The sequence below is a fragment of the Nesoenas mayeri genome (assembly GCF_963082525.1).
Source record: "Nesoenas mayeri genome assembly, chromosome: 5".
Lineage (NCBI taxonomy): Eukaryota > Metazoa > Chordata > Aves > Columbiformes > Columbidae > Nesoenas > Nesoenas mayeri.
The window spans coordinates 49558335-49584692 of NC_137548.1; the positions used below are offsets into that span (position 1 = coordinate 49558335).

The window sequence follows — 26358 nt, forward strand, 5'->3', positions numbered from 1 at the left end:
GGCTGAGAGACATTAAAGGTATTGAAATAAACTCACAGAATTCCTCCATATCAAGCTCTTCCACAGCATGAATGCCTGTTAGGTGAGCAATTCGGCCTTGAATTCTAGTCCTTTTGTACCCATTTATTTTCTCCACTCTCTCAATCATCTGCTGCTGACGATCAATCCAATACAAGTGATTCCCCAGCACAGTAAGTCCCATTGGCTGAAGGATGTTGGAGTCCTCCAGGGTCACGCGGTTAGCACCTGAGTTAAACAAAAAAAAGATTAGTTTTACACTAGTTGACTTTTAACTAATTTCTTCCAAAAAAACCCCAACCAAACCCAACATTGAAAATAATTAGCTGTAAAGTCACTGGCTTCATTTGTCTATGCAGATGAAGGCTCTGCTTGTTCAGCCTTATCTCAGCTGATTGTGACCAGTTGCCATGTCATGAGGGCAAGCAGATACAATGTGAAACACAGTTAATCCTTGCATACGCTGGGTGGGTCAGCCAGCCATGATGAGCCTCATGTTAACACGCTCTGTTACGCCTAACTGTGTGCAATCCCTAAAAGCCTCTGTCGCCAATACTCAACTCTTGGGCCAAAATTTTTACAATACATTCACACACTGAGCAGTACACTTTGTTGGAATCTACAAGCAAGCATGAAATACTACCAATTAGCTTCACTGCCATTACTCAGATAAAACACAGTAATCATGCAAAGCAACAGGGAAATAAACCCTGTCATATGCTGTATCACAACCACAGAGATATGATCACAAAAGAAAAGCTCACATTCTAACAGCCACACTTCATTCTTCACTTTCTCTTTATTCTTCAGTCACCAACCAGAAAATCAAAACTCCAAGTAACTCAGTATGCCCTTAAACAGAACACTATCAAATGCTCAGATTTTCTGCTCCACAGAAATATGCAAAAATCTGCTCTCAGCCACCGTGTAAAAATCAGGATAAATAAAAAAGCATTTATAACTGCTTTTAGCGTTAATTGCTTGCAGTCTTCTACTGCGTACTGTCCTACACTTAGTGGCCTTTAATTGTTGCTTTTGTTATGCTTGTCTAAAGTGAAAAAAAGATTCCAAATTATTCTGTTAATTCACAGAAACCATTTTGAGGCTGTGCATACCTATGTGTACTGGATATATTTGTTATTAAAAATGAATCAAAACAAAAGCTGCTTCTGCTCTTGTATTTTTAATTTTGGAATAAAGACCTTATGTCTGCTTGCATTTAAAAAATAAAAGTTTTGAATATCTACACAAAATAAGATTACAGAATCTGGATATAGAATAAAATGCTATGAGCACAGGATTCCACTATTTTGTGGCAGAAATCATATAGAGCTCAGCCAAGCGTAAGAATGTAACATTTATTTCAATTACAGATTCTGTTAGTTTGGCACATAAAATTACTGCCTGCAATGACTCTTGCTTGACTGCCATGACAAACAGCATGCATACAAATATAATTTAGTTGTAGAAAGATCAGAAATTCTTGGACTTTGAGTTTTAGTTCTTTAGTGCTGAATTTCTTTTGTTTCCAAACCAATGAGGAAGACATCTTTGTTTCATTCCATTTTCTGAAGAAACATGTATGAACTGTATGTGACAGCAGAGTCCTGTAATCCGATATATCCATTATTGTATGCACTTTCCAAGTATCATGGAATTTTACTCTTAGGCAGAGTAAAAGAACAGAATGGATGCACCTGCACTATTTCTACTACATGGGCACTAAACCTGACCCTTAGTACTACTCTCTAGCAGTGCAGTTCCTGAGATGTTCTTTGTCTTCTCCAAAACAGGTCTTAAAATTTAGAAATACTAGGAAACATTTTGACAGAAGAATGTTCTCAATTATCAAAGCATGGGGCTCTTTGTTCATTTTTCCTGCAATCTGCTGAGCCCCCTTGGCTCCTATGAACTTCAGGGTCATTGGATTTTCAAAGATAAGTCCTTTTGTTAGATTAAGTCTTGCATTTTGATGCAAAGGCACAATTTTCAGCTGCCTTCAAGATACCACAAGAATAGGAAAGCCACATTTCAACCTGATATGAAGAAAACAACTTCTGCCTTCGTGAGTTTTTAAGTGCTAAATTGCTCATCCCTTTAGAAATAAAAGGCAAGCTGGTCTCCTGAAGGATATCCTAAAATCATGAATACATGAGGTGTTAAGTGACATTTGCAAGCTAGCATTCCTGTTGCAATCCTAGCCTGTTTGGACAGCCTACCAATCCAGTTCTAAAACACACTACATTTAATGGTTTATAGGGGTGTACATCAAGCATCATAGTTTTTCTCCCTCATATGCAAAAAACTGAACACTGGTGATCTGGGAAGCTGCTGGAGATAGCAGTAGATAAGGTGATTAATCAATGCTATAATTACATTGGATTTGATCTTGAGTAAATGACAGTTCAAATTATTAATTAATAATTTTAAAAGGAGAAGTGCACTGGATGACATCATTAAATTGTTATTTAGAAGAATGATCAACATGAAAAACTTGATCTGAATAAATAAAAGGATATTTCCAACATATAAGGTTAGAATAAAGAAGACAAAACATGTTGCAAATAAAGAAGTGTCAGATTTCCACAGTAATGATTCCCAGAATGAAACAGATGTGTAGTCTTTTCAAGATGGAAATCAATAATAAAATGTAAAAAACATGAAGCAGGAAAGACACATAACTCCTCTATTTAAAGTCCAATTGAAAACAAAGCAAGTCAAATTTATTCAGCAGCCTCAGTTTATACTAAAATCCTTTAGCTAATATATGCCCATTTCAAAGTGTTTTGCTCAGAAAACAGGTTTCAGAGGAACTAATTCAAGACAACGTAACTTTGGCCGTCAATTTTTTCTGATGCAAGACTGCAAAATATTTTAAAATAAAAATATGCTGTTAACTCATTTAAAAAATCAGTAGCTCACTGAATCAAATTACACTGATCTCAGCTGCAACAAATACAACCATCGTTTTCAGGCTATATTATACATATCTTCTAGTTAATAAAAATTGTTTTCTTTTAATCCTGTAGCTTTCCCCTGATTTTATCTTACCTACAGGGTTTGACTCTTTAACTGTGGCCCATCAAATATATGTGCACTAAAAGCTCTGGTTCAGTATTAACTACAGAAAGTTTAGTTTTCCCTGTAAAAAGATCCAAAGAATGGGATTAAAATACATATCCAGTATGCAAAAATAAGCTTACAGGGAGCTTTAATGGCATGAAAATGAAGACTGTGTACAAAGGAAGTTGCAATCACAGGATACAACTACCAGCGTGTGATGGTCTAGTTGCTGATTTATTCATGTATCAGTTTACCTAAGTCCTATTGTCAGGTCTTATTCATTCAAGACTTAGATCTAAAACAATAATAAACAGACTTCTCTGCATTTCATGCCGTACTGTGCAAGGTCACAGTCTACATCTTCCAATCTCTAGCAAGAAAAACTTGCCCCCTGCCCAGCCCCATCTGCTAGCTGTGACTCAACCTTGCATGTGTGCTAAATCAAAGGGGAAAAAAGAAAGTTTATGTACACACAAACAGAAGATCTACACATAGCTAGGTTTGCTAGCTACAGTTTCATTAAGTAATATGGCTTCCTCTTACATGGGGGGCCACCTTTTTATCAGCACCAGCACTAGGTATTGATCCTGTCTTCCCTTCTCAATCCATCAACTTCTCCCTGGTACATTCCCACTCTCCCAAACCATGTGATTTCCATATAATCCTCTTTGATGCATCTTCTCTAGCTCTTGCATTTGTGGATACCGCTTTAGCCACAATATCTGCATGATATGCTGCTTTTCCATCTTGTCCTTTTACTTTTATATTTCCTCCTACAGAACTTATCCTTTAATCACTAGAGAAAACCCTCTTAGCATCTCTGATGCATTTTGTGTTACATGTCCCAATTTGGCAACCTTTACTTCTCAAACATGGGTTTTAGCACAAGCCAAGCCCTCTGACACCTATCCTGGATTGGACATTTTGTGGCTACACAGGCAGTTTGACAATACGCCCCCATCCAGCTTCATAACTGATGAAAGACATGGGCTGCTTTACCTTCACAGCTCCAGATTCGTATTTTTATACCTTCTCTGGCAAACCCGAGTCCAACTGTGACTCAGTTTTAGGTGCTCGAAAGTGAACTGTCCTTGTAAAAAAGTGAACAATTTTCTCCTGTTCCAGTTCGTTGCCCCACTACAACACAAGGGAAGGATGTGACTACATGGCAAAAAGAGAAGAGCTGCCAAAAAACAGAGAATCAGCCTGTTAGGGCAGTTGCCAATCACTACAACAGCCCAGCTTTTACTCCCTCACACTAGTTCACTTTTCTCTGTGCTTTCTTTGGGATTTCATTTCTTGAGAGACTGAATCATGAGTCAGAAAGTAGGGCCATTGGATCCTCTGTGCTATACTGCTCATGAGATAAGTGAGCCCATTTCTCCACTTCTTCAGCACTATCAAGTGCTTTTAAAAGTCAATGATGAACAGCAGTCCCTAAAATCCATGTGGTGCTATTGCTATGAATGTGGAGTAATGTTTTATTTTACTGATGTGGGAAAACTACAATTAATTGACATCTCTCCACTGTTTTGCAACACTGGTATTCCAGATGAGCTGCCTTATCATCCACCATAGAAAAAAGCCATTCCCCTTCCTTCTGTTTTTTCAGGCTACCTTGACTTACTACGATATAAACTCCAGAGAAGGAAAAATTGAAGAGTTATGCAAACTTTTCAAATCATAACAAAAAAAAAGGGCACAGGGGAGGTGATTTAGACATTCCATGACTGGCAACACCTATTTAAATCTGATTTTGCAAAAGTTGCTTTCAGAATATACCAAAAGTCAAATGGGTCTCTTGGAGGGTGGCAATCATTACAGACACGTTTAACACAATCAGATCAAAGATGGGAGCCCACAAGCAATAGTTCCCTGTGACTGCTTACACAGAACTGGAAACAGCAGAGAGAAAATTTACTGGCGTTAGCATCAAAGAGGGAATAATGTCCTACACATATACACACTCTGCTCCAAACATTTAACTGCTACCACATACCTGACAAGTCACAGCTTTCGATGCGCTTCAGATCTGCATCCACCCAGAAAAGCTTTCCAAGTTTGTTGTCAATCACCAGTGCTACTGGTCGGATCAACCCGGTTGTAAAAAGCACTTCTCTCTCTGTGCCATCAAGGGCTGCACGCTCAATCTTGGGAGCTCGATCTTGCATGTTGGTGAAGTACATGTACCTGAGAACAAAGAAACCAGGTACTTAACTGAGAGCTTCAGAAGGGAGGCAACGCACCTTTGCACACAGGTTCTATGTTGTAAGTGGGAATGGTTTACTCAGGGATGACTGCAGTGACTGTTGCTCCCAGCTGCAAAGGCCCAGATCTGTCAGCTGCAGAACCCCAAACATTTGTTAACTGGCATATTGAGATAGCCTGAAATTAAAAGCATTTTTCCTTAATACACCAAGCCACAAAATGCTTCAGGACTCAGCACTACTGCACTGTTCCTGCAGAGGAGGTGGAGCTTGTAGGAGACTAGCACAGACTTTCTGCAACCACCCTTGGGTAAAGCCGTCCCCATCTCTGAATCAAAGCCCAGCACCTCTTTCTGACAAAAAGCATTAACTGTCACCTCCTCTCCTTCTGGGCTACCTTCCTTCTCAGCAAGCAGAATATACCAGAAGGAAGAGGAACTGAGGATGGCACGTTCCTGATATCTTAGTTCCATGAATTCTTTATATCTGCCTAAGCCAGTTCAGATGCAAACAGAAGTCTCTGTCCTCCCCCTGCATAGGGAAGTTCAGAGTTTTAGAGATAACAAACCTAAACATCCGTTTGAATGGAGAAAATAGATAAGCTTTTATAGATACAAACTATGTCCAAGTGACTTAGCCCCAATAAAATTAACATCTTTCCTCTAATCCCCTGCTCGCCCCACTAGCTTTTGAACTGTGCAGAGTACACTGAGTATTGTGTAAAATACCAATCCTATAAATGCTCAAGACAGACTCTCTGGGTACTACTGTATCCACACAGTTATGAAATATTGTCATTCAAAATCTGTCAAGCATATGCTAGTAAATTGCAATTTAAGCATCTAGCTTATTAAAAAGAACAGTAAAGGACCATCTTTGACCCCTAAGAATTAAGGTACTAACCACCTGAGGTGGAGATGAGGTCTGCTGAATCTAACCAAAATTGCTTTGCAGCAAAACAACAAATTTTCTTCCTGTGGGAAATCACTCCAGTGCATGGTACCTGGTTCAATTCATTTCAGAAGTTTTTTGAGATATGCATCAAGGCAGAACTTAAAAAAGTATAGAACATTCGGGTTTTGTTTGTTTGTTTAACTTGCTGCTATAACATAAGCAGGAATAGTTGTATCAATGAGAGATCCCGCTTTTTTTCTGGAAGCATTTGTTTTATGATGACGAAAACTCTCCTGTTTTTCCCATTAGGGCTGTGCACTCACGCAGCAAACAGGATAAGATTGTTTTGCTTTGCTGTTGCCACCTGGGTTAGTTCCTCATTATAAACAAGTGCAAGTCTCTGTGAACATCTAAGTCAGTACACCAGAGGAGGCAGCAAAGGAGAGAATAGTAAAGAGAAAAGTGGATACCTTTAAAAGCCACACATGCAGCTGACATACATTCCAAGAGTGCTCTGTCCAAGGTACATAAAAGAATCTCACCCTCGCTCTGCATTCACTACAATGGCTCTGGGCTTGTCATGATCCCCTCTGAGCACCATCCCAATTGACTCGCCATTCAGCCTGTGGACATTGACTGAGTTTGTGGCCTCACAGGTCCAGTACAAGGTATGGCTGTATATATCGATGCTAAGGTCATGTGGCTGCTTCTCTGGGTTCTGACTTTGGTTTGGAGTACTCATGACAGTGAAAGGCTGCAAGACAACATATGGGGAACAATTTCCAGTAATTATTCCGATTACTGACTGAAGAACACTGATTGCACAGAAACATCGTTTACCTACCTGATGGTCCAGAAACACCTAAAACCACCCACAAGGAAATAACAGATACAGGAAATGTGATAAAGCTTAACAAAAACAGATTTGATTCAAATTGTGGATTAGAGGAACAACATCTGTACAAAATTTGCTATAAAATTATGCAAAACTCCCCAGAAAGCAGTTGTGGGACCTCCTATAGTAGAATTAATTAGCAGGAGATGGAAGAAAACAATATTGAATGTTTATGCATGGAAAAATCTTGAATGAAACAATGCAAGAAACATGGCAGCCTTCTGGCCAGACCTGCACTGTTATACAATTAAGTGAACAAATCTCTACCTATTTCCAAAATCTCCTTACTTTATTTTTTGTAGTGTAGTAGATATTTATTTTAAGTCTTGGCTTATCCTAAAAGCTAAAATATTTTAACGAAACTGGGTTCTGTCTGCTTACATGTGAAGTGGCTACAGCTCTGTCTCACATCCATACTAACAACATTCTTGCTTTCACTCTCATGTCTTTATGATGAACCTTATTGACATTATTGCCAAGTTCCTGGAATCATTACCCTAGACCCCTCCCAATCCAACTAACATATTATTTACTATGTTTTTTAACTCTATGTTGAATACTAACAGAGACTTCAATACTTTATTACTGTGGAGACCACTAGAGCATATAAAAAATCCCTAAAGAAAAATAATCTTTCTGTTGTTTAACATTACACAGGCTTCACTAGTGTACAGCCAATCCCAGTGCCATTGGGATAGTAATACTGCTGGCAGGACTCTCAACATCAAAATAGCTTTCAAAGGTGACTGCTTCTTGTGACATGATAATGGTAAGGGTAAAGCAGTGGCTTCCTTCCTTAAGTGTCCTACTGTGGTGCTCTCAATCCGTACATAAAAAAGTTCATATAGGTCAAGAAAGCTGAAGATAACATTCTGTGCTCAACTTAAGCCAAATGAATTACCCAACACAGAATTTCTTGTGAAAGTTATATTTCCACAATTTGGTTTTAGTCCTCCAAGCTCTGCAATAGTGATATACAGGCTTTTTTATTTTTATATAAAGCTTTATCCCTATTTTGTCTTGAGACTGTGCCTAGAAATCATTCTTTCCTGAAATCAAAGGTAACATTACCCAGGTATGACACTCATATTCTTCAAAGCTGTGTGACCAAGGTAGAAGAAAACACAGCAAACAAATCTCCATTGCAATTTATATTTAGCAAGTACCAAAGAGAAGCTAGACTACAACAGTTAGCACCTAGCATAATCGCAAAAAGCAAGAGCAAAACTTCTTCAAAATTCATCCACAACCCCATTGGCTGCTCATCTCAACATACCTTCTCCCAATCTTAAAAGAAATGGTCAAAAAATTGTTACCTCTTCCTTTAAAGGAAACTGTAAAACCTCTAAAACTCTAGATGCATGAAGAGACCAGTCCATTTCCACTAAATACCATGTCACATTGTTTAGACGTGACTGCTCAAGAACTAGGAAAATATAACTTACCCATTCTCTATTTAATTTTATATTTTTATTCAAACCATAGTTCTTAAAGAACCTGTTACCTTGACCTGCGAGTTAAGTTACAGTAACACATAACAGTGCCTGGAAGTGCAGTACACTTCTTTCCACTGTTGTGTTAGTAACTAGCGCAAAAGAATAATGTTCCCAACGCAGTAAAACAATTAAGCATGTGGATAAGCCTATCCCTATCTGGCACAGCAGTCAACTCTACATTCACTCAGGGTTTAATTATAGCCTGGATAGCTGAGAGTTTTCATTTTGAGAGAGATTTACAATTATGACAATATTATCACACAATTAGCATACACAATATTGATTTTAGAATACAATTTATCTGTCCTGAGTATAAATAGTGAGTCTGCCTTACTTCAGTGCCCATTCTTAGCTTAATATTGCGATTCAAGGCTTATAGTTTCAGATACATATGATGTACTATATTCTATTGCACTTCTTTGAGTATAAATTAAAATCATGATCCTACAAGTCTTCAGTAATTTTCACATATCAATATAATATTTATGAATAAGTGCTGGCAAGAGTAAAGTTGAAACCAACGATCCCTTGGTGCAGGGGATGGAACGGGAAAGTCAAGCACAAAGCACAAAAACAGACCAACACAAAACTACATACACCAGGTAAACTTGCCTGGGTGCCATCATCTTTGGCTCTTTTTATAATATTCTGACGTCCATCTACCCAATAGATCAATTTATCTAAGGGATCATAATCAATAGCCTTGACATTCCTTAGACCATGCATAGGCAGAATGATATCTGGACTTCGCTGATCATCTGGTATCATCCGGCTGATTGCAGATTTCTGGCTAAACAACAAGAAGCTGGCAGGGGCTGAAACAAACCAAAACAGAATGCATAAGAAAATGCAACTCACATGGTCAAAAATACAACCACATAGAGACAAAGAATATTTAGGACAAAATCCCAGAGAGACAATTATATTCACAAAGAAAACGAAGGTAATTCATAATTAGAGATTTTTGCTATTAAGCTGAAAATGTTTCTTTATGTAGTTCTGGAGGGTAAATGTGCACAATCTCACCTAGAAAGTATTTCCTTTTCATATTCTAAAATAACTATGTTCCCCATGTGGAGTTTAAGCAACACCATTGACAGTGGGCAATACACAGTCACAGGTTTCCTATATTAGTATAGAATAATTTTGGTTGTAAAAGACCTTTAATATCATTGAGTCCAACTGTTAACTTAGCCCTGTCAAGTCTACCTCTAAAGCATGTCTCTAAGTGTCATGTCTGTATGTCTTTTACATCCCTGCAGGCATAGTGACTCAACCACTTCCCTGTGCAGCCTGTTCCAAAGCTTTACAGCTGCTTTGGTAAAGAAATTTTTCCTAATATCCAGTTTAAACCTCTCCTGGTACAACTTGAGGCCATTTCCTCTTGCTGCTTGGGAGAGGTGACCAACACTCACCTTGCTACAACCTTCCTTCAGACAGCCGTAAAGAGCAATAAGGTCTCCTGCCCTCAGCCTCATTTTCTCCAGACTAAAACCCAGTTCCCTCAGCTGTTCCTCATAAGACTTGTTCTCTAGACCCTTCACCAGCTTTACTGCCCTTCTTTGGACATGCTCCAGCACTCATTGTCTTTCTTGTAGTGAGGCACCCAAAACTGAACACAGTATTCAAGGTGCAGCCTAACCAGTGCCTCAAACAGGGGGGACAATCTCTTCCCTGGTCCTGCTGGCTGCACTATTTGTGATATGAGCCAGGATGCTGTCAGCCTTCTTGGCCACCTGGGAACACTGTTGGCTCATATTCAGCCATCTGTCAACCAACATCCCTAGGTCCTTTTCCACTGAGCAGCTTTCCAGCCACTCTTCCTCAAGCCTGTAGCATTACATGGGGTTGTTGTGATTCAAATGCAGAACCTGGCACCTAGCTATTTTGAATCTCACACAGTTTGCTTCAGTCCATTGATCCAACCTGTCCAGACCCCTCTGTAGAGCCTTCCTACCCTCAAGGAGATCAACACTCCCACCCAACTTGATGTCGTCTGCAAATTTACTATGGGTGCACTCAATCCCCTCATCCAGATAACTGACAAAGGTATTAAACAGAACTGGCCCCAATACTGAACCCTGGGGAACACCGCTTGTGACCGGCTGCCAACTGGATTTGACTCCATTCACTCTTTGGGCCTGGCCATCCAGTCAGTTCTTTACGATGTGAAGAGTACCCCTACCCAAGCCATGAGCAGCCAGTTTCTCCAGGAGAATGCTGTGGGAAACAGTGTCAAAGCCTTTACTAAAATCCAAGTAAACAACATCAATAGCCTTTCCCTCATCCACTGAGTGGGTCACTTTGGCATAGAATGTTAGTTAAGCAGGACTTGCCTTTCATAAACTCATCCTTTCATCCAGTTAAAATTTCCTTATATGCTACTGTGTCAGGATGCCTGAAGCTTTTTGGTTTTTAATGTCAACAGTCCATTTTCTATTCATCTGCTGTTTTCACTAGAAACCTAAATTCTTATTGGACAACCCGTGAACTGGTGGGCTTATAATATCACATACCGGGGGCAAGCAAACTGATTTGAATTTCAAGTGCATGTACACGTTGCACAGACTACTTCGGAAAATCTTCAGCCCTAATTCATGTCAAAAACATGGATATAAAACCCCATACTCTGTCCTCCTATTTCAATCAGCTTTAAAGCCAGAACCTTTGAAATGGACTTCACTTTCTATACTTGAAAAGGATCATAAGCATCTGGGAGCAACAAGCACTGAAGAATATAGCAGCAAACAAAAAGGCTTACAACTACAGTTCCTGCTGTTGGGATCCAAGGTATAGTGAGCAGCACAGCCACACCTAAATCCATTTGGTATGGCAAGGCACAAGTGACCACAGTGGCCGTTATTTTGCACACAATCATTCAAGCCATCCTGACGTGAAGAATGGAAGACCAATATATCCATCACAAAATCCAGATGGCCCTGAATAAGTGTTCTGTTCTTCCCACTGGTCTTGTCTGCTCTTTCTATGCTGTGAAGATTCCAGTCTGTCCAGTAGATGTAGTCACTGTATTGGGTTAATCCAAATGGATGAGGTAGATCATCTGCTATGATTTCTCGTTCTTGTCCTGCAAAAATACGGATAATCAACTACAGGGCAATTCCCAAGTCTTGAAATGAAGAGTGTGAGTGAATAAAGACAAAAGCTTTTTCTTCCTTTTTGAAAATAAAACCTCATTTCCCGAGTCAGCATCAGCTCAAGAGGTAACCTAAGCACTTGCATTCAAAAACCTTATACTGATATCCTCTTGCCTATAGAGCAATTTGAAACTGTGCCACTGTATTGTTGTTTAAATAAATACTACTCTATATGTCTCATGCTTACCATCCCAAATAGATACTAGAAAATATATTCAAGAATACTATCAGCTCCAGGAATCACTTAGGCCAATAAAAACCCCAGTTAATATGCACAAAAGCAAAAACATACAACAAACATGAGATTCACAGAGAAACAGCTATGATAAATTGTGGTGTTCAACATAAGAAACACAAATATTTTGCAGTGAAATTTAACATATAGCTAGCCCAAGAGATTAGGAAACCATTTGTTTGGCAGAAATCCCAATACTCCCACACTCAGTGGCTCAGTTAGCAACATTCACAATAGATTTAACACCTTCTAGAGTGTTAGATGGCCTCTGCGAGACATGCACTACTGAAGTATATGAATTCACAGTATCACAGTATGTTTGGGGTTGGAAGGGACCTCAAAAGATCATCTAGTCCAATCCCCCTGCTGGAACAGGAATGCCTAGGTGAGGTCTCCAGAGAAGGAGACTCCACAACCCCCCTGGGCAGCCTGTTCCAGTGCTCTGTCACCCTCACTGAGAAGAAGTTTTTTCTCAAATTTAAGTGGAACCTCTTGTGTTCCAGCTTGATCCTATTACCCCTTGTCCTATCATTGTTTGCACTGAGAAGAGCCTGGCTCCATCCTTGTGGCACTCACCCTTTATATATTTATAAACATTAATAAGGTCACCCCTCAGTCTCCTCTTCTCCAAACTAAAGAGCCCCAGCTCCCTCAGCCTTTCCTCATAAGGGAGGTGCTCCACTCCCTTAATCATCTTTGTTGCCCTACACTGGACCCTCTCCAGCAGTTCCCTGTCCTTCTTGAAATGAGGGGCCCAGAACTGGATACAATATTCCAGATGTGGTCTCACCAGGGCAGAGTAGAGGGGAAGGAGGACCTCTCTCGATCTACTAACCACCCCCACTTCTAATACACCCCAAGATGCCATTGGCCTTCCTGACCACAAGGGCACAGTGCTGGCTCATGGTCATCCTGCTGTCCACCAGGACCCCCAGGTCCCTTTCCCCTACACTGCTCTCTAATATGTAATTTCCCAACTTATACTGGAACCTGGGGTTGTTCCTGCCCAGATGCAGGACTCTACACTTTGCCTGTTAAATTTCATCAGGTTATTCCCCGTCCAACTCTCCAGTCTGTCCAGGTCTTGCTGGATGGCAGCACAGCCTTCTGGTGTGTCGGCCACTCCTCCCAGCTTAGTGTCATCAGCAAACTTGCTGATAGTACACTCAATTCCCTCGTCCAGATCGTTAATGAATATATTGAATAATACTGGCCCCAGTACTGACCCCTGAGGCACTCCACTAGATACTGGCCTCCAACTAGACTCCGCACCATTGACTACCACTCTCTGGCTTCTCTCCTTAAACCAGTTTGCAACCCACCTCACTACTCTATTGTCTAGACCACACCTCCTCAACTTAGCTGTGAGAATGCTGTGGGAGACTGTGTCAAAGGCTTTACTGAAGTCAAGGTAGACCACATCCACCGCTCTGCCATCATCCATCCACCTTGTTACATTCTCATAAAGGACTATGAAGTTGGTCAAGCATAACCTACCCTTGGTAAAGCCATGCTGATTGCCCCTAATAACCCTCTCATCCTTGATATGCCTTGAGATGGCACCAAGGATAAGCTGTTCCATTACTTTCCCAGGGACAGAGGTGAGGCTGACCGATCTATAATTACTCGGGTCCTCCCTCCTGCCCTTTTTAAGACTGGAGTGACATTTGCTTTCGTCCAATCCTCGGGCACCTCTCCCATTTCCCAAGACTTGGCAAAGACGATGGAGAGCGGTCTAGCAATGACCTCAGCCAGCTCCCTCAGCACCCGTGGATGCATCCCATCTGGACCCATGGATTTATGGATGTCCAGACTATTTAATTGCTCCTTAACCCAATCCTCATCGACTAAAGCAAACTCCTCCATTGACCTGGCTTCATCCGGGGTCTCAGGGGTACAAGGCTCCCCAGGACAGCCTCTGGCAGAGTAGACAGAGACAAAGGCGGCATTCAGTAATTCTGCCTTCTCTGTATCTTCTGCCACCAGGGCACCCACCCCATTCATCAGTGGGCCTACATTGCCTCTGGTATTAGTTTTATCTGCTATGTATTTGAAAAAGTTCTTTTTGCAGTCCTTGACCCCTCCCGCCAGCTGTAATTCTAAGGAGGCCTTGGCTATCCTAGCTGCCTTCCTACATCCTCTAACAGCAGCCTTATATTCTTCCCAAGTGGCCAGCCCCTGCTTCCATGACCGGTAAACTCTCCTCTTCTGCTTGAGTATACCCAACAGATCCCTATTCAACCACACAGGCCTCCTGGCTCCCTTCCTTGACTTCCTACACGTGGGGATGCTCTGATTCTGAGCGTGGAAGAAGCAATCTCTGAATGCAATCCAACTATCTTGGGCCCCTTTTCCTTCAAGCAGTCTTGCCCATGGGATTTCCCCTACCAATTGCTTGAAAAGGCCAAAGTTAGCCCTGCTAAAGTCCAGGGTTGCAATTCTACTTGCTATTCTGTTTCTGCCACACAAAATGCTGAAATCCACCATCTCGTGGTCACTGCAGCCCAGGCAGCCCTCAACCTTTACTGCTTCGACCAGACCCTCCTTGTTAGTGGGGAAGAGATCCAGCAGTGCACCTCTCCTAGTCGGCTCCTCCGCCATCTGCATGAGGAAGTTATCATCAATGCACTGGAGGAACCTCCTGGACTGTGGCTGGCTGGCTGAATGGTCCTTCCAGCAAACATCAGGGAAGTTAAAATCACCCACAACAACCAGGGCCTGTGACTGTGAGGCCACTCTCAGCTGCCCATAGAAGGCCTCATCAACTTCCTCAGCCTGATCTGGTGGCCTGTAACAGACGCCCACAACAGTGTCACCCCTGCTAGCCTGTGCCTTGATCCTGACCCATATATTCTCAACTCGCTCATCATCCGCTCCTGGGCAGAATTTAGTACATTGTAGTTGCTCTCTCACATAGAGAGCAACTCCACCACCAGGCCTGGCTGGCCTGTCTTTCCTGAAAAGGGCATAGCCATCCATGACCACATTCCAGTCATGTGAACTGTCCCACCATGTTTCTGTAATTGCCACCAGATCATAATCTCCTGACCGAACACAGGATTCTAACTCCTCCTGCTCATTCCCCATGCTGCGCGCATTGGTGTACAGGCATTTCAGGGAGCGAGCAGAGCACACCAATTTCTCCCTAGGGGCATAGGAGGCCACCCGGTCCTCATCAGTTTTAGAATGCTGCCCCACTGGGACAAGCCCAGCTACAACCCCATCCCCCTTCGAGCCTAGTTTAAAGCTCTCCAAATGAGCCCAGCTAATTCCTGCCCCAGCATCCTTTTGCCCCTGCGAGATAACCCTTTCCTGTGTAACACTGTCCGGACTGGAGTCTTATAAAACCAGCCATTATCAAAAAATCCAAAGCCCTGCCTGTAGCACCAGTCTTGGAGCCAACCATTTACAGTCTGAATTTTCCTATTCCATCCCACATCGTCACTTGAAGATGGAAGGAGTGAAGAGAAGATCACTTGGGCCCCTGAGTCTTTCACCATCCTTCCCAAGACCTTGAAATCGTTCTTCATTCCCCTCAGACTACGGGAAGCAGCTTCCTCCCCATCTGTCTGGAAGATCAGCAGCGGGTAGTAGTCTGTCAGGTGCATCAGTTTGGGGAGCTCTCTAGCGATATCCTTGATCCGGGCTCCAGGTAGACTACAAACTTCCCTAAGAGGAGGGTCAACTCTGCATATTGGGCCCTCTGTTCCTTTCAGAAGAGAATTTCCTATTATAATCACCCTTCTTTCTTTCTTATAAGAGGCAGTCTTAAGTTGTGAAGTCAACTGCCTCTTCCTGTGTGATCTTGTAGGCAGGCTTGGCACCACCTCCTCACCTACCTCTTCTTCAAGATCCAGGGCCTCAAACCTATTACAGAGGGACACCTGGGGAGGCAAAGCAGGCAGGGAGGGGGCTGCTGTGACGCCGAACTGGAATACGCTTCCAACCCTCGTCGTCTTTTAGGTCCCCTACCTCTGCCCAACAGCGACAAGGGTCGGGCTGTCTCAGGACTTCCGCCTCTGTCCGATAGGGCAGGAGGTCCATCTCCTTTTGGGGGGTACCTTCCTGGAGTCTTTCCGACTGGCACATCAGGGTGTTACTCCACCAGTCGATCTCCCTTTCACACTCCCTGATGGTCCTCAGCATCTCAACCTCCTCCTTAAGTTTCACAACCATGTCGAGCAGATCTTGCACCTGCTCACACCTCACACAGGTGGAGTGCTGGCCTCCCTCTCCCAGCAGCAGCAGGCTCTGGCACTCCCTGCAGCCGGAGACCTGAACAGCCACCGTTTGGGACAGAACCTCAGTCTGCGTTGCCACAGTCTGTTTGAGACAAGCTCTCCTCCTGGAGGCGACCATGGTCGTCAGAAGTCTGGGATGCTGGCAATAAGTTAGAGGGGCTGACAAGCAACAAGTGCTCTCTGCACCCTGCTGCACAAGCTACTACACCCGCTGCTGCAGCACAGTGTGGGTGGGACTCACCCACTACACAAGCTGGTTGGCCTCCCTGCACCTGCTGGGCAGCGACTAGTCCCAAAGGCTTTTTCAAGGCAAGGGGAGGGGGTGTGGTCGCCGTCACCGTGGGAACGCCCCCCGCCATGTCAGCCTCTCTCTCGCAATGGCTGCCGGGGCTTTGGGGATTGGGACACGCTGGGAATCACGCTTTCCCTGTACGTTTCCCTCTGAGCTTCCTAATCTCTGCTGAACCTCGTGGTCAGCTGAACCTCGCTGGCTCTGGCTCTCGCTGGGCTGGCTCTGATTAGCTGACTGAATGCTAGTATCAAGTTTCAGCCGCTTTTAAACCTCCCGCCGTCATTTCTGTAAATCACCTTCCTAAACATTTTCAGGCATAAACCTCTATGAATCTTTGGTATTTTACATCAAATGAAGACGTCACTTTCATCAGCATCATCTCCTGCCTCAAACAAACGTCCAATGCTACATTCTACAGAACACATCATTTTTCTTCCCCTGCCCTACTTTCCCTCATGCCCTCTCTCATTTGGCCAAGACTGGAGAAGGAATGAAAAACCCCAAAACTAGAACATAATGCCATTTCCCAATAACCACCAGAACTAAGTAAAGAGTCAACCTTCCTTACTTTTAGGCATCTGAAGTGTCCAAGGTAGGTGCACAGATATCCTGCACACTCTCAGGTACTTAGAGCAATTTTCAACCACAGTGATGAATTCAGGGGATAGACTCTTTTGAGAGAAGCAGACATGCTGTCTTATTGACTTTTGATAGTTGATAGACGATGGAAAATCTCCCCAAACAGTGATTTTTCCCTGTGGGGTAATGTTTATAATGCCCAAGATTAAGCTGGGACACCATTCATACATCCACTTAAAGAGTGCTTTATTCATTGCTTGCAGGGTAGATGTTTCTATCAGCAACACCAATTCAGATCACTCCTGGCAAAGAGACTGGCACTGTATAAGGAAGGCCAAGTCTAATCATTTCCTTAACCAATAAGCCCACTTGCTAGATACCCGAGTCTTTATAATCTGCTAACTAAAAAGACATCATATAACATTGTTAACTTCAGCGCTCATCCTTCTACTTTCTTACCACAAATAAATGTTAACAGTAGGTTCAGCTTTAGAACCAGTTTAATTTACCACAGATGATTTCAATATTGTGTTTCTTCTTAATGCCATAATCAGTTTCTAGTTCAAGCCTGCCTCTTGCTCTTTTGTTTCTCTAAGTATAATGCACAAGCTTAGTGACAGCTTTGACAGACCATGCACTCTAGATGGTAAAAACCCAACTCTAGATGAAGAAACAGTCTTACTGCAACTTCTAAACAGTAACATCCATTCAGCAGTTGTGAACCCAAAGCAGCAAATACAAGAAATGCAAAATCAGTGATAGTCTCAGGATCCAAAACTGCATTGCGCTCTGTTTTCCTAAGCTTACTAGATTCTCTGTACTCTGAAGATATGCATACACAATAAGCCTTTTAAAAAACATCTCATTCTAGTGGTAGTTTTTCAAGGATTAAAAAAAAAAAAAGAGTTGCAGGAAAATTATATATGTCATCAATCAGCATTACTGTAGCAATCCTGTAAAAGTTTACTTAAATACTGTATATTCTGCCACATAAACTTTGATTTTTACATTGGAATCACTAAGGCATTTATTTCCATGTCACAAAGGCCTCTCTTTGGAAATGGAACAGGGATAGGATTTTGGGTCAGGAAATTCTGGATTCCATTTCTGATCCTATCATTGATTCACTGTGTGGCATTTGAAAACTTATATAAACTCTGTTTTCTCAAAAAAGAACTATCTGCCTCAGCTTGAAGCCCTTGAAGACCATTTAATATTTACAAAATATCTGACAATACAAAAGCACTATGTGAGCTGCAGGAAACAAAACTTCCTTGTATTATGTAGTTATCATGTCAACATCGATGTGAAAGTTCAGTAAATCTTAGCACACTCCTTGTATGTATAAACAAAATTCCAATAGAAGATATGCAAATGTGTAAAGTTGTGTACAAAACATGTTATGATACACTGTAGAGGTAGCTGCACAACCTTTCAGACTACACGAAATGCAAGCTGTATTTGGGTTTGGTTTTGAACTAATACAATTAGTGTGAAGTTGCAAAAAAAAAAATTACTTCAAAAGAATATTGGTGGCCAGACTGAAAAGTCAAGGGTGGTATACCTATAAATTGTCCTCACTTCAAGAAATTCAGAGGCCATCTTTGATAAAACACAAGCAGTTTCATATCAATACAGAGAAGTGACACCATATCTCACCATCATTATAAATCATCATATGTTTTTTCATCTAGGAAGTTTTTTTAATCTCCTTAAACATTTAACTCTCCATTTCCTTTCATAAGAAAAATATACATGCAGATTTAATATCAATTATATAATTCAAATTTCATAATATTCAATTGCTTTACTATGGTCAGTGTGTATTTCTGTACTGGCTAGTGTAATATAACACTGGATTACCTAGCATATTTGATGACTCAATCATGCTTGTGTCTAAGTCAGTCCAATATAGCCTTTGGTCTGCATAATCAATAGTGAGGTCATTGGCACGACCCACTTTATCTACCAAAGTAATGCTGTTTGTTCCATCCATATATGCTCGAACAATCCTAGGTTTACCTCCCCATTCAGTCCAGTACATGTATCTGCAACGAGAAGTGGAACAAAAAGAGCACATTAGCTAGGCATGTGGTTCTGTGCATTATTACAGTACTCCTTTTTTAGACAAAGGTAGAAAAATATGATTGACAATTCTTATTTTTTCATTGAAACCCATAGGGTTATGGAGCGTTTATTGTATTTTCAAAGACCCTTGAAGAAATGGAGCTATAGAAACTGCCAATTAACTTGTCATGTACAAGAACATGCACACAAAGCTTTGAAAAACAGCACTGTCCCTTACCCTTTGGTAGGATCAAGAGCCAGAGACCTTGGGTTGTCCAAGTCCTTCCACACAAGAACCTGCCTATGCTGTCCATCCAGGCGGGCTACTTCAATGCGATTGGTTCCAGTATCCGCCCAGTAGAGGTTCCTTCCCATCCAGTCTACAGCCATTCCCTCAGGATAATCTAGCCCAAACTCAATCACATGTTCAACAGAGCTCCCATTCATGAAAGCTCGGCTTATGGTCTGAAAAATAATTGTGTAAAAATATTAAAGTGTTTGCGGATACCCCACTGCAATAAAAAGGAATAATTATTATGAAGTTTAGAATACAAAAATAAATTAGTAAAAAAAATAAGCCAGTGTTACATTTTTTAAATTAAATTAAATTTCTGTTGACAAAGAATATGTAGCAATTCACAGGATAAAAAGACCTGAATTTTCAGAAAGCTACTGGTTTCTGATGACCAATCTAAGACATCTTAGAAGTATATGACTTTCAGAAAGCACTACGTATCTGCACATTCTTCATTGCCCCTTCTCCCTCATTCTATTTGCACACAATGAGGAATTTTTTTTTAGTTACTCAATTTGCTGCAATGTTTTAAGTCTCAGAAACACATCTCAATTCAGAGAAATCTGAATTGTTTCTCATGATCAGTCACCTGGATCAAGTTTGCTGATCCCATCTATAATTTAGTTATACACACTCAACAAAACAAGTCATAACGCAAGGACTGCATACATATAAATAAGCTGCTCCTAACAAGGAGTACAATCCCCAGGTAAATAATTAGTAACTTCCAGGACCAATGTACAATCACCCACCCTTGTTATCAACACTAAGCAATCATTCTACATGCCTGCTAATATGTCGGCTATCAATTCCTTAATAATTTGATAAATGAACCTATCAGGTTAAGAGACATTTTATATTTTTAAAGGTAAATGTCAAAACCAGAAATCATGGAGTATGTTTTTATAGGTTACACCCAGATCTCAGGAAAACTTTAATCCCTTTTTGAAAACGAGTCCTCATATAACCAGAGGCAGAAGGAGGTCAGGGAAGTAGTGGTTACCAAAGGAAAGGGAGACAACTATGGGCTCTCAAGGTACACTACCTGCTGCTAAGCTGCAGGAGGCGAGGGCACAGGGGGAATGAGAACCCAGATGTGCTGAAACATACGCTGATACACATGTGAAAATACAGTATTCTGGATAATTCAGGAGGCCATAAACAAGTTAAATGTTTTACAGATCCGCATGGAGTAAGACTGGGATCTATGCACTGATGCAGTTTAAGTCATGTATTTTCCACTGTAAATGGTTAAGATGATCATAGCTCCAGTTCTCCATGTGCTTGTGTGAGATTTATTTAGTAACTGTGTCTACAGTATGCTAATTTATTACACTGGCACTGCTCCTGAAGGAAAGGTATCCACACCACAAGCAGCACTGTTAATACTGAAGCAGAACTCCCATTAGTCTTCACAGAGAGGCTATGGAAACTGCAGGTGCCCTGCAGTCACTAAAAGTGAGCTTTTCCCTATTATGACTTAGGGACATTGGCATGGAAACTTTCTTTGCTCTTGGAAAACCTATTAAGAGGCTAAGTAGAGGAATTCAGTTCCAGTGAACTGCACCTGTCATTTTCTACCATTACTTAATTAACTTCAAGAAGCGAAGTTAACGCTGATGAACAGCACAACACTCACTTTAGTATGCACCTGGATGTGAAACAAATATGTCACAGGAAACATCAAACTCCTGGGGAACACACTCAGATGGAACTGGGGCAGGTGGAGACTTAACAGTGTGGAGGGAACCGGGCGAGTTCCCTGGCCTTTTCTGTGCCAAGCTGGAGACACAGACTAACAGCAACTAATCCAAAGTTCACTTGCCAAATGTTGACTAAGATTGCCTTCCAAGCCAAAACTGGAATAGGATAGAAAGCTTGGGGTGTTACTCTACTATGTGACACAAAAATAGCTTTTAAAAAATAGATACATATTTGGATGCAACACATGCAGCCTCCAAAACTTCGGCATTCGGTATGAGCACACATCACTTCAGATTTTTATTTGAAGCAGGAAGATGCCTGTCACACAACTGTACTTTCAACAGTGCAACTGTCTTCATCTCCAAGAGTCTCCTTGGATGCAATTCAATGACAACATTAGCAACTGCAGGACAGATCATGTAACAAGAGATGTTTGTTAGATCAAAGTAACTGCTCTTTATGCTGGCTTTATATTCAGGGAATTCACGTGTCAATAATACCTTCAAACTAACATCAGTCCAATAGATTCTGTTATCAGAGACATCAAAATCCAGAGCAGATGCTTCCTTGACTCCAGTAAGAGGAATAGCAACATCGTTATTATTGGTTTCAAGGGAAATCCTATGAATTGCTGCTCTGCTTGTGAAAACTAAGAAGGCTTCAGGAATGATGCAAGTCTTCATGTCACTCAACAGCTCAAGGCCAATGGGACAGGCACATCTGGTCTCCTGAGGTGTAAAGAAACACAGATGGCTGCAGCCTCCATTACTCTCTGCACAAGAATTAGTTCCTTTAAAAAAAAAAAGAAAGCAAAACAGTTATTGGTGCACTGTGGAGGTAAGTGGGAAAGAGAAAGGGAGAAGGCTGAATGGAAGCACAGTGTAATTATAATTTTTCAAAATAAGTTAACACTATGGGTTGTCAACATGGAATTCTAAAAACATCACTGAAAAAATGTTTCTTTCCTTCTACCCAAGGATTAGGAAGCTGGTCCTATCCTTCTTATAGTACCAATAACAGCTACAAACATACCCTTCTATTTTCCCCAAAGATTCAATTCCTTCACTGAAGGCAGGTAATTACATACAGATTCAGCTTGGTTGTTTTTGGCCAAGTACCTCACCTTTGTATCTTTTTGAAACCACCAGTTTTAGAAACATTCAGTGATTAAAATGCTGAGAAAAGAGCTGGATAACCACAGTTCTTTCCCAGCTGTCTAATTTAAAGCTGAGAAAATTCATTAGCAGAAGCATTTCTCAGAAGATCACCACAATCTCGCATTTATTTTTTTGTGTGAACAACCATGATCATATGGGGAGGGAATGTGAAAGGGAAAGCAACGACCAAAAGATAAATCAGTGTCTTTCTCCATCTGCTGGAATCAAGGATTTAAATAAAGACTGTTACCACCAAAAAAAATAAATGTCCAAGATCAGTCTCAACCTTTTTTTTTAATATTCCCTTTTTAGAGTATACATATTTCAGACTTGTAGCTTGAGAACTTGATTATCCTTCAAGTAAAGCTTCCTGAAAGGCTGGAAATCCATGTACTGGCAGGGTATATAATAATTTGACAACCTACTTTATGTAATTCTGTTGCAACTATTCTCAGTAATTTTGACAGCTGTTCCAGGTAGTAAACAGATCTATGGTGAACATGCACCTCTCATTAGTTAATACTAAAAACAGAGGTCCTGTGACATACTCCTCTGCAGAATGCTAGCAGAGAACCTAAAACACTGATTGCACCTTTCAGCAGATGCAGTGGAAGAACATGAAGCTTAAGCTGCTGAGGATGCTAAGGGCAAGATTTAGTTGTTAAGATTTAAGTACAATTTAGGTGTTAAAGTTAGTATTTAAGTGCCATGTGCTTTGAACCAATGTTGTAATGGCCACTAATTCTGCCTATATCACCCAACACAGTAAAAAGCATTCTGCTAACTGAACATCATTGAGACTTTCCACTGGAAGAAAAGAGTATCAGAAAACAGAGCAATTAAGTGAGCACCAGAAGTAACGATTCCTATAGATTGGAGGGAGGAATAAAATTCTCCTCACAAAAATTCAAAGAGTGTAGTGGAAGTTGTGGAAGACTTCTGTCAAATGTCACTAAATACTGGAAGCCCACACCTTCTTTTGCAACACTCTTTTTTCCCAACTTTACAAACAATAGGTGAAGCTTTCCTTTAAAATTATTCAAACATATAAGACCACAGTTATTCTCATTATAAGCAATCAACAGTTGCTTAATGAAAGCAAGACCATCTAGAAACTACTACAGATCCATCCTATGATTGCTCATGCTTACCAAACACTTTGGTAACACTTGTTGCTTTAAGGCCCATTAAATCTGGCAGCTGATCAATTATGATGTCTCTGCTAGCCTTTATCTTGTGAACTCTTTCAATGCTTCGTCTCTGCCAGTCAGTCCAGTAGATGTAATCTCCCAGGAGCGTGAACCCAAATATATGTGGAAGCTTATCTTCCAGTAGGGTTTTTCTCATTGTTCCATCAACATTTATGACCTGTGAGAAAAAAAAAAAAAAAAAAAAAAGAATAAAATAATCTTCTCTAATGCAGGTACTATTAAAATGGCAATATCAATAATATTTTGACTCCTATATTTTTATGCAAGAAGCTCCTGAAATTCACAGCAGGCTTCTTTCAAAAGAATGTACCTCTAGGTTTGTTGAAAGAAAAATACATTGGAATGACAAGACTAGAAGTGGCTTATCTCACCCCTTCTCCAGTGGAAAACCTAAGCAATATGAATTTCACTTGCATCAGTACAAACCTGCAAAGACCACTACAAAGGGAGTGTTTCTTGGGATGGGAGTGAGGCTCAGGAGATATTTAATTTCTGTTCATGTCTTGGTCTCACTACTGAACTCTTTCCCCAGAAACAAGGAATTGCTGGACTGAACTTCAGCACTCAATCATGGGGAAAAGAGGCCATTAGAATTCTTTCAGGGCATAATAAAGCCAAATAGAATCTGTACTTTCTGAAATTTCATTTCTTTTACCATAAAAGAATTGAGTTTTTCTCACTCTTGTGATAAGCAAGATCTTTAAGATGTGGAATAGGTATTGACATATGTAACTGCAGGGCACCTACAGTTTCCATAGCCTCTCTGTGAAGACTAATGAGGGTTCTGCAGCATTCTGCAGTATTCCTAAAACTGCAGAGAAAGCAAAATAGTAGAGATGGGATAAGTTCCACATATATGCATGCTATTGGATAATTATTTCATAACCAAGTACTACAATGATCTCATGCTACTCCACTTTGCTTGGCATAAGGAAAGAGATTCATATAATCTGAGCCTGATCAATAACCATTGGACAAGATGAAATTAAAATGTCTGCATAGATATCCCCATGCCACATGCCTGAAGTCACCTCCATCTACTACAGGAATCTGCAATTATCTTTTCGATCATCCAGACACCTCTTACACATGGCAAAGAGTGTATATTTATAAGACCTAGGCAAAATATTTACCTGACAAATCCCTATATTCCTCCTCATCACACTTCTTGCAACTGGTAGCTGCAATGTAACTATAATATCTTTAAGGTGTTACTTGAAAATTTATACTGTAAGCAGTATGAAGTTCAGTATCATACTGAAACCAAAACAAAAGATCACAACTTCAGACAATTTATTTTCCAACATACTTCAATTAAATCTCCATTTGTTGATAGAAACGCTTCACAGGTGGACAACCGCTGTACTTTAATTCAGGCTAATATGGCTTGTGACTGAGGTTTTAAATAGTCTCCTCTTTACTATTATTTGGAAATAAAGTTTTTATTCAGATACTAAACCTGTATCTTGTAGGTGATTAAGTTGCCTTCACTATGAAACACTTCTATTTTCTTGTGATTTAAAGACAGATATGGTCATCGCAACTCTGTATTCCTCTGACTTTTAAACTGCTAAGTGTTTAAGCAATATTTCTTATTAAAAAATACTTAAATGCTATGTAATATTAAACTATTAAGTGCCTCACAGTACTATGGACAGTCAAAATCAACCAGCAGTTTTACCACAATTTAATACAGATATTATAAAACAGTAAGTTGTAAGGTTCTGTCCATACAAGCAGATGACATATTTAAGAAGGGGAAAAAACCCTGCACCAGTGCAGCTGAAGAGAGAAGTGAGAATATGTGAGAGAAACAACCCTGCAGACACCAAGGTCAGTGAAGAAGGAGGTGCTCTGGGCGTTGGAGTCGAGACTCCCCTGCAGCCTCTGGTGCAGTCCATGGTGAGAACAGCTGACCCCCTGCAGACCATGGAGGTCCATAGTGGAGCAGATATCTACATGCAGACTGCGGAGGACCCCACGCTGGAGCAGGTGGAAGCCTGAAGGAGGCTGTGACCCTGTGGGGGACCCATGCTGGAGTAGTCTGTTCCTGAAGGACTACAACCAATGGGAAGGACCCATGCTGGAGCAGTTCATGAAGAATTGCAAGCTGTGGGAAGAACTGACATTGGAGAAGTTTGTGGAGGATTGTCCCCTGTGGGAGAGACCCCATGATGGAGCAGGAAGAGTGTGAGGAATTCCACACTTGAGGACGAAGAAGCAGCAGAGATAATGTGTGATGAACGGACCGCAATCCCCATTCCCGGCCCTCCTGTGCTGCTGGTGGGTGAGAAGATAGAGAAAATAGTGAATTAAATTGAGCCTAGGAATAAATGAGGTGTGGGGAAAGGTGCTTTAGGATTTGGTGTTATTTCTAATTACCCTACTCTGATGTGATCATCAATAAATTAAATTAATTTCTCTGAGTTGAGTTTGTTTTGCCCATGATGGTAATTGGTGAGTGATCTCTCCCTGTTGTTTACTCAGCCCATGAGTCTTTCTTTACATTTTATCTCCCCTGTCCAGCTGAGGAAGGGGAGAGACATGAGCGGCTTGGTGTGCGGCTGGAGTCCAGCCAGGGTTAAGGCACCACAAACACAGGACACACACTAGACCTTACAGTCACCACCAGCCAAACTGCAGTGATGAGCAGTCACCCACTGCATCCCAGATTTACCTAAGCTATACACAAAAACCATGACTATAACGCTGTCTTGCAATGCTAGAGTGAAGATGTATTCAACTGCAGAGAACAACTTCATGAGAACTTTAAGACTATCTAGCAGCTTATGTGAATTGGAACACATGCTACAACGTAAAGCTCTGGATTACAGAATCATAGCATATGG

General features: G+C 41.1%; 1 protein-coding gene across 5 annotated transcripts in view; it reads right to left on the reverse strand.

The window, feature by feature from the left end:
• LRP5 (LDL receptor related protein 5) overlaps positions 1 to 26358 on the reverse strand; it is a gene marked incomplete at its 3' end in the record, with an annotated part of 243316 nt that overhangs the window by 20682 nt on the left and 196276 nt on the right. For all 5 annotated transcript variants that reach the window (XM_080346094.1, XM_080346093.1, XM_080346097.1 and 2 more), the window contains 9 exons: positions 23450 to 23666; positions 21642 to 21931; positions 19381 to 19607; positions 18939 to 19123; positions 11335 to 11658; positions 9186 to 9388; positions 6725 to 6936; positions 5081 to 5271; positions 37 to 246 (listed from right to left, as the gene is read on the reverse strand). In XM_080346094.1, coding sequence (XP_080202220.1) covers positions 37 to 246; positions 5081 to 5271; positions 6725 to 6936; positions 9186 to 9388; positions 11335 to 11658; positions 18939 to 19123; positions 19381 to 19607; positions 21642 to 21931; positions 23450 to 23666 — 2059 coding nt within the window. The remainder of the gene's footprint in view (positions 1 to 36; positions 247 to 5080; positions 5272 to 6724; positions 6937 to 9185; positions 9389 to 11334; positions 11659 to 18938; positions 19124 to 19380; positions 19608 to 21641; positions 21932 to 23449; positions 23667 to 26358) is intronic.